General features: G+C 35.9%; 1 protein-coding gene across 1 annotated transcript in view; it reads left to right on the top strand.

Annotated features, from left to right (window-relative positions):
* KYNU (kynureninase) overlaps positions 1–7,435 on the top strand; it is a 287,476-nt gene extending 280,041 nt beyond the window's left edge. The window contains 2 exon segments of the mRNA XM_042783650.1: positions 5,673–5,903; positions 7,310–7,435. Coding sequence (XP_042639584.1) covers positions 5,673–5,903; positions 7,310–7,435 — 357 coding nt within the window.
* The last annotated feature ends 1,966 nt before the right edge of the window (positions 7,436–9,401 follow it).

Genomic DNA, 9,401 nt, shown 5'->3' with positions numbered 1-9,401 from the left:
TGGCAGTGGGTTTGGTTTTCACCCTTTTTTTTTTCTTTTTTTTTTTTTTTTTTTTGGTGAATAGATTTGTTACTTTTCTTTGTGATTACTCTAGAATTTACCTTTCTCTTCCTAAGATGAAAACAGTCTTTTATATCTTGATAGTACTTTGACTTGCTCTAAATTTGGAAATTCTATAACTATACTATTTGTCCACCCATTTTGTTTTGAAGTCATCATTGTTTACAGATTTTCATTTCTAGTTCCCCGTTTTCAGTTTTGAAGCTTTATTTTACATTTGGGAGTTCTTTATCTGGGTTGGTATCCAGGTGATGATTTCATATGTCTTCATCTCGAGTTGTTGTCTAAAGTTGGTTATTTGTCTGAAAGATTCCCTTTAATACTTCTTGTAATATTGGTACAGTTTTACAAATTCCCTTAATTTCTGTTTACGGGAATGTCTTAGTTTCTCCATTGTATTTGAGAGATATTTTGCTAGATTTTAATTTTGCTGGACTCTTGGTAGGCAAATCTTTTCTTTCAGAGTTTGATATGCATTATCCCACAGTCTTTTGCATGCATGGTTTCTGCTAAGTCTTATTGGTGCCCCTTTGTAGGTGATATTTCTTTTGTCACAAGCTACTTTCAAAATTCCTTCTATGTTTTTGATTTTAGAAAGTTTAATTATGGTGTGTCTTGATAACTTTTCTTGAAAGTCTATCCTGTATGGAATTCTTTGAGTTTCTTTGATGGAAAACTTCCCATCTTTCACAATCTTAGGGAAATTTTCTTTTAATTGGGTAATATTGTTATTTCTCCATTGTATTTGAGAGGTAATTTTGCTGGATGTATGAATCTTGGTTCACAAATGTTTTCAAAAATTTTCTTCATGATTTTTTTTCCTCTCTTCCTCATCTGGAATTCCAATTATATATAAATTCTTCCTCTTGATAGTATCTCACATAACTCTTAAGTTTTCCTCTTTTTTTTTTTTTTTTTAATTTTCTGATTGATCAGCAAATAGACTAGTGTCAAGACATGTGTCCTCTATTTCACTGACTCTATTTTATTGCAATTGTACTTCTATGTACTTCCATTTAGTTATCAATTTCTGATAGTTTATTGTTAATCTTCTACTTGTTTCTATGGTTCCTAATTGTCTATTTATTTTGTCATTTTGTTCTTATATTGTTTTCCTGGATTTTTCCAGAACTTTATCTGTGTTTTTCTTGTTCTCTTTGAGGGTTCTATATATGTCTTTTAAATTCTTTACTAGGTGATTCTGTTACCATTTTTTCCTCAGAAGTATCTTCTGCCACTTTATTTTGCTCACTTGTTTGAGCTACCTTATCCTGTTTATTAGCATGACTTGTTATTGTCTGCTGTCTTTGAGGCATTAGATGTTAATTAAATTATTTATTCCTTTATGTTTGTTTATGCTGTTTTTTTTTTTTCTCTCTTTTTTTTTTTTTTTGGTCTGACTTGATGGCACATAAAAACAACAACAGCAACAACAACCCATATGTGAGTCCTCTGGTTAGGCTTGTATGTCTTCCCTTACTGTATTGAGTAGAGATTGGTGAGAAGGTTATTTCCCTAACAATGGGTGACTACTGTTGGGTAGTCAGGGTCTCTTGGGATCCTTTCAAGTTGGTATTACCAGTTAGTATGGTCTCTGAAGTCAAGGCATAACATCTCCCTATCCACTGTCAAGAAGTCCTTCCCAAATGGATGAGATAGGGCCCTTGTTAGTGCATGAATTGGTTTATCAGTAGGTGCTAGGGTATGAAGGGGCAACAGTGCAAGTAAAGATAGCCTATAGGAATTTTTTGTGGGATGTGTAATGTTGCAGCCATGTGGACATTGGGTGTGGGCATTAGGTTCTCCTGTCCATTGTTTCACTGAGGCACAGATGGTGCCTGTCAGGATGTGACTGGTATTGCTGATGAGATGTTGTGTCTGTCTAGCCAGTTCTCACCAGTTGCTGGGTTAGGCACTGTGTGTGCATATCACTGGTTGCTGGGTAGTTGGTGGGATGTTGGATGGGTCCCTGGTCATCAGATGAGTGAGTCAGGCTTGAGCACAGGAATGCAGTTTGCTTGCAACTCAGAGAGGGGGTAATGGGGAGGGCCCAGCTTTGGCATTCAGATGTGAGTGCCTGCAACTTGGGGAAGAGTGACAAGTATGACAAGTCTTGTCACATCATCTAGGGTCTCCTGCATCTCCAGGAGGTGGTGGTGGTTGTGGTCCAACTTGCATAGATTAATGCAAGAAGCCTGAATTTTCAAGATGGTGTAGTGGGAATGGCTAGTCTTAGGCCTGTCAGCATGTGCCTCCTGTACTTCAAGAAGGGGTGATTGGCTTACAGTTGCAAGCCCCCAATGCCTCTAGAAAAGGATAGAAGGTGTGGCCAGGCTTGTGCATCAGGTTGGCCTCCTGTGCCTAAGGAAGGGGATGGTGGTCAGACCTGGGCTTGGAAGTACAATTGGGAGTAGCCTGCACCTCCAGGAGGGAGTGATAGACAGGCCCAGACTTGGGCAGGGCCATGTGGTGGGCAGGGCTGGGTCTGAGTACCTTGTCTCCATCCACCTGCACCTCAGGGCACTGCTAATATAAATGACAGGTGGGGCCACTGCTTGCACATGGCTGGTTCAATTAGAGGGTTCTAATTGTTACTCTCTGCATTGGATTTTCAGTGGGTGAGTCCCATATAAATGGCTAGGTGCCTCCACCAACAAGTAGTCCCTGGACTAGTAGCTAGCTCCTTCACTCTTGCACTCACCAGAGGGGCTGAAGCTCTCACCTGCCCCTCTGTTTCTTCCCTTTATTCCCCTACATTAGTGTACTCTCTGTCTATACTTTCTCTTTCTGTAAAGCTCAGGTGACTCAGTCTGCTTTCCTTGCTCTAGAGGCACTTCTCTGTGGTCCCCTTGTTTCAAAGCTATACCACACCTGTTTCCCACTCATGGATGCCCTCTTTCTGGCCAAGGCCATGTCCGTGTCCTGCCTATCTTGTCATTTCTTTCCAGGATTGTTGACACAGGATCTCTGCCGCCAGCTGTGCTGTCTTCTTGGTTGCTTTCCTGAATCGCTCACTCTGGGTTCTTTTCAGTCCCATTCAATGCTGTCCCCAAATGACCACACAGCCCTGTGCTGGCAGGTGGGGTGCAGTTGATCACAAATTTCTGTTTTTCTGCTGGTCTTGTTCTGCCTATCCTTCCAATCAGTGCTTAGTCTTTCTTTTTAAACTCTGTCTGATGCTCTGCAATCTGAAGTCACTTTTTTTGAGTCTAGTTTACCTAGTTTCTCAAGTCTTTGTCAAGGGATTGTTATGGTGCCTATATCTAAGGGATTATATTAACCAGAACTTATTAATATTCTTATATGAGACTCAGAAGAGAATTTACACTGTAAGAAGAATTTAAGAGTGCCTGGGAATAGAACTGCTCTTGTGGTTATAATGTGAAAATAGTTCTATATTTGAAATTATTAAAAGGTTACAGTATTCCATGATATATTGCAATTGAGATTGTCATTGAAAACATTGACTTACGGTAATCAGGAGAAATCTATGGAAGCAAAATACCCTTTTTAAAAACTGCAAACTTAAGTACTGGCCCATGAACACAAAGGAAATCACATTACTCATAGTACTTCACACATTGCCCCTACTTGTTTATTATGGAACTTGACTGCTAACTAGAACATCTGCTGTTAGAACCCATCAGCTTCTCCATGGGACAAAACACCTGATGATATGCTCCCATACAGATTACATCTTAAGAAACCTTATGGGGCATTCTACTCTGTCACATAGGGTCACTCTGAGTTGGAATTAACACAACATCACACAACAACATAGTTGACCCAGAAAATTTCCCCTAATTGTTTCTGGAAATATCCTCAAATAATCTTGGGAAGATTCATATCATATTTCTTCTATATCTTTTTATTCTTATCATCTTGTTGATCCCCCCCAACAGCCAACCACTTGAAAACTGTGCTTTAACTATCCCTGCCTCTGCCCTTGCAAGAATATTGATTCTTTGCTCTGGTCCCCTTGATGTCAAAACCTGGCTGTTTCCTTGAGTCTTCATGGTGCCAGATCTATTTATGTTTTGTTTTACACAACAAATGAAGAGATATTTCTACCAAATTCCATGTAACTGAGGGAACCCAGTATCTGAAAAATAATTTGCACCTCAAATCCTGTATGTTTCCCAAAACAATTATGGCAATCTCCATTTGTAGCTGATCTGTTTGCAGACTTGATGGTCTTTGAGGTCTGGTTGGAGAGAGAGATAGAAACCATTCTACCTTCTCCATTTCTCCTTTCTTCCTTAGAAACCATTACCTTTTGTACAACTCCCACATTGTGCTTTAACCAAATCCATAGCCTCCTTGTAATACAGTTTAAGAATATCCATGCCTGAATGCTTTGAGCTCATTCTTTTCTAAAATGCAGGCTGTGAGCACCTAGTTTGAATCCTATTGGAATGCATGCCCACACATGTCATGCATGCATATGGAAATAACTATCTTTATAGACTTCATAGTGTTTAGATATCAGGAAAAAACAAAAAAAAACTATCTTGATTCTGTGCTATAACATGATACAGAAAAGGGACGTTAAGGGACATGCGTTTCATCAGCTCTGTTTACAGTTCATTCAGTTCTCATATGTAGGATATATTTATAAACTCTACTTGACCTTATGAGATAAGCTAGAAAAGTATGTCTTTTCTGACCCATAATGTCCCAATACTAGTTATTGTGCCCCTTACCACTCATCTTTCAATAAGTCACCTCCAGCAGCAAATGCCAGTATTTTCACACCAAAGTTACCACTTAGTAGAATTAAAAAAAAAAAAAAAAAATGAAAGGGAGAGAGGGAAGAAGGAAAAATATTTCAGTAATAATAGATGTACCCTGTACGATACAGTCAAGTGCTTGACTACTAGCCAAAAGGTTGGTGGTTCTAATCCACAGGTACTTCAGATGACAGGCCTGGTTACATGCTTCTGAAAGATCAGAGCTTTGAAAATTCAATGGTGTGTAGTTTTACTCTGCACACAGGGGATCACCCTGAGCCAGAATCAACTTGACAGCAACTAACAACACAACCCAGCATAATAATAGATATTTTATTTAGGAGTTATTCATTTCTCTGCCTGAGAAGATTTGACCACATCATTTAACTGCTATTTTCTTTGTGTTAAGCTGAAGAAGATTTAGGAATTGATAAAAACAGTCACAACTAATATTAGTAACACTGTCTCCCATATTTGCACCTCTGTTTAGCTTGCACTGCACTGTTTGTGGATTAAAAAAAATTACATCAGAATAGGGAAAAAAATCTTGAATATGATTTTTCAGTATAGTTTTGGAAAAAAAGGTGTCAATTTTATGATATTCAAATCCATTTGTTAAGGTGATTATATTAAGCAAATAACTCTTAAGGGACACTATGTTAACTAATTTTTCCCCCTTCTATTACAAGTATTGCTTAAATATCATTTATAGTTTTTCTTTCATGAGAATCTTGCTTTAGTTTGTAAAGGCAAACATTTAAAAAGAGAGCATTAAAAAAAATAGGATGCTCATTGGGAAGGTCAAACGTGATCATTTCCTTTTTCATACATAATTTACAGTTAATTTTTACACTATTAATATGATTATTTCTCATTCGACAGATCTTTAAACAGGCAACTATGAAAGCACTGAGGAGAAAATCTATTTTGCTAACTGGTTATCTGGAGTACATGATCAAGCATTACAATCACAAAGATAAAGCAGAAAGCAAGAAACCACTTGTGAACATAATTACTCCATCCTGTATAGAGGAAAGGGGCTGCCAGCTAACACTATCGTTTTCGGCTCCAATGAAATATGTTTACCAAGAACTAGAAAAAAGAGGAGTGGTTGTAAGTGCATCTTTTGCTTTTCTCCCACATCTTTTCTATTGGCTGCATCTTGGGGATAAAATTTGAATTATTATTTTATTCACTATTGAATATTATCTTACCCACATAGATCTACAGTCAGAGGGTCTGAATTAAGGGCCAGCTAGACATTCAACACTGCTAGTTGACTGGCACCAATATCTGTCATTTCCAGTAAAAGGGAAATCATAAATGTTGGTTACAGGAAACAGTTTTAGGTAACATCGATATGCATTCTTTCATAAAAATTTGGGCAGAGAAAAAAACATTTAATTATAATCAATTAGTGCATGATTTTCACTAGTGAAAATTCCAATATATATTTATTGACTAAATGGAATTAAGCAATTTATTGATTTAGTGAAGGCAAAACATAATGTCTAATTTACTTGTTTAATTGAGCTAAGTTGTTATCAACCTTGTGACTTTATACAAAAAAGGTATGTACACATCTAAGCAGTGGTAACATTGCATGGAATAAATTGTTTTAACCTTTGGACCTAGATGGCCTTCTTAGTCTCTTCAGGAGAACTAATAAATGGTATCTGAGTAATTTCTGGAGAAATTATTGCAATAATAATGTAATTAAGGAACTATTTCATCCATATGACCTTCTAAGACTTTAGGAGGTCATCACAGATTCAGGAGGCACAAGTCAGAATATCAGGACTCAAATGAAGCCGTGTCATTTCCAAGTTGTGTGTTCTTGGAAACTTACTTAACGTCAACCAGCCTGAGAGCTCTCATTTGCATTTTTGGCATAAATATATTTAACTCAAAAGCAGTTATGGGAATTAAGTGCAGCAGCAAATATAAACCATGTACTATATTGTCAACCTTGTAGTGGATGTTTTTTTAAAGCTATGGAGAAGTGATCTTCAGGCTAAGTCACGTTGTCTGGGCCTACTTCTGGACCTTTCAGCATTCTCAGAGATATAACCAACTTTTCACCTACAAGATTAGGAATTAGACAATTAAATGTAAAAATCACTAGCTAAAACTCTCTAATCTCAGTGTGCTCATTCATTTAAATGAGCACACTGAGATTTGAGAGTTTTAGCTAGTGATTTTTACATTTAATTGTCTAGTCCCTCTATGGTCTTCCGCATACAAGTTGTTTATATGATCTTTGGATGCTTAAAGATAAATGCTGAGGGGACTCCAGGAAAATATTTTGCATATTCATGTACCAACCCAAAAGTGTTTTAATTACTAGTAAGAGGAACTTTTCTAAAACACTGTGTTACTTAAAGTGAAAATTTTCTTTCTTTATGTATTAAGTTTTAGGAAAATTAGTATGAATACTTTAAATGTATCTTGAATGTAGTATTTCATTATCTGAATAATGCTAACATTATTGTGGCTTTATTCTCTCCCTTCCCCCACAGTGTGATAAGCGGGAACCAAACGGCATTCGAGTGGCTCCAGTTCCTCTCTACAGTTCTTTTCATGATGTTTATAAGTTTGTCAGACTGCTCATTTCTGCCCTTGACACTGTAGGGACCAAAAATTAGTAGTGTTTTCTAGAATAATTTAACCAAAACACACTGAAAGCTGCTGTAGTGTTTTGTTTGCTTTGTTTTTTAATTATTATTGTAATTAATCAACTTTTTATTAGTGAAAGTACTTCAAAATTGATTGCACCTAACTGAGGATGAATTGTATAATTTACAGGAGAAAAATTCATAATTTTTTTAAAATTATCATTTTTCTGAGTCTCAGACCTTAGGAATTGGTATGGATTCCAATTTCCATACCTACACTGGAGTCCTAATACACACTATTCAAGGATATTCCTTTATTTAATGTTATCATAATCTCTTATTGGTTTTGTTTGTTTGTTTACTTAAGGGGCTTTCTCTAATGTAAGCATTTAAATATTACTTTGTCTCCTCAACAGTAAAATGAATCACCTCAAGATGCTTGTGTTTGAGGATTTAAAGATCAGGGAATAAGAGCCTCATCTCTCTAACTTCTTTATTTTTAATCTATAGACTTTTCTAATCCATTATGGTAACTAAAGTTAAACTCAGCTCTTTTATTTAGTTTTCAGTTATTGATACCACACTAGTATTTCTGAATTGGCAAAATATTCTATATTTGTATATATAAGCAGTGAGAAAGGATGACTATGATATAATTATTGCTCCTGATTAAACATATTTAAATGAAACAAACTGACTTAGACAACTAGATTTGATGGTAGAGTGAAATAAAAAGATAAAGAACTCCAACACCAACACCTACCAACACCAACAATTACTTGAATTTATTAAATATTTAACAAGTACCACATGCTGGCTAAACAAAATGTATGCTGTCTTATTTGATAGAGTGGTCACACAGTTGCTGTAGCAAAACTTCCCACTCCAACTTTTTGTGACTTTCATCTTCACAAATGGAAGAATGCTCAAAACTTTGCAAAAGGACCATTTTTTATTTCAGATAGAAGGAATTATTTTTGAACAAATGATGGTAAACAAAACAGACATGAATTCAGCTCTCATAGAATATGTCACTTAGTAGAAGAATAGATATTAAACAAGTAAACATTCAATTAAATATATAATTATAAATTATAACTTGTCTTAAAGACAAATAGTTGATAAGATGAGAAAAAAAACCTCTGAGGAGTATGAATTATATGGTTAAGCAGGAGAATATATTCCAAAATATTTCATACTAATCACATTAAAATTATATGAAACTATGTGCACAAATCATTCAAACAATAATCAGTACCCATGTACTCACCAGCTAGGTAAAGAAATAAAGCATGTAGACTTCTTTTGTGACATTCTCAGACCACACCTCCCTCCCTCCCCAAATCAGAGATAACCACTGAACTGTATTTTTTATTAATCATTTCTTTACTTTCTTTAATGTTTTATAGTTATGTATGTAGACATAAAAAATACTTAATGTTGCCTGTGTATGAATTTTGTAGAAATGGAGTCATCATACTATATATATTCTTCTGCTTCTTTTGCTCAATATCCTGTTGTTGTTTTTTTTTTTTTTTTTGTGATTCCTCTATTTGTTGTATGTAGCTCTTCATTACTTCTATTGCTGCACAACATTCTATTATATAATTGGATTTATTAATCTATTCTGCTATTGTAGAACATTTTAGTTGTTCCAATAGTTTCTTATTACAATGGTAGTGCTATGAACATTCTTGCCACACATGTTCAAAAGTTTCTCAATATATGTGGGTGAAAATGCTGGTCACAAGGAACACACATGTTCGACCCCAGCTGGTAATTAAGAGTCTCCTTCCTCCAGATCTTTGCCAATGCTAACTATTGATTAAATTGTGTGTGTATGTGTGTGTGTGTATGTGTGTATGGAGAATGGACAAGTACTAAATGGTGTTTTGCTTACCTCTAACACCTTTTTTCAACAACACAAACGGAGGCTGTACACGTGGACTTCACCAGATGGAACACACAGGAATCAGATTGACTACATCTGTGGCAA

The sequence above is a fragment of the Orycteropus afer genome, unplaced genomic scaffold (assembly GCF_000298275.1).
Source record: "Orycteropus afer afer isolate SDZICR_OR568_19922 unplaced genomic scaffold, OryAfe1.0 scaffold00023, whole genome shotgun sequence".
Taxonomy (NCBI): Eukaryota; Metazoa; Chordata; class Mammalia; order Tubulidentata; family Orycteropodidae; genus Orycteropus; species Orycteropus afer.
This window is presented reverse-complemented; position numbering and strand designations above follow the sequence as displayed.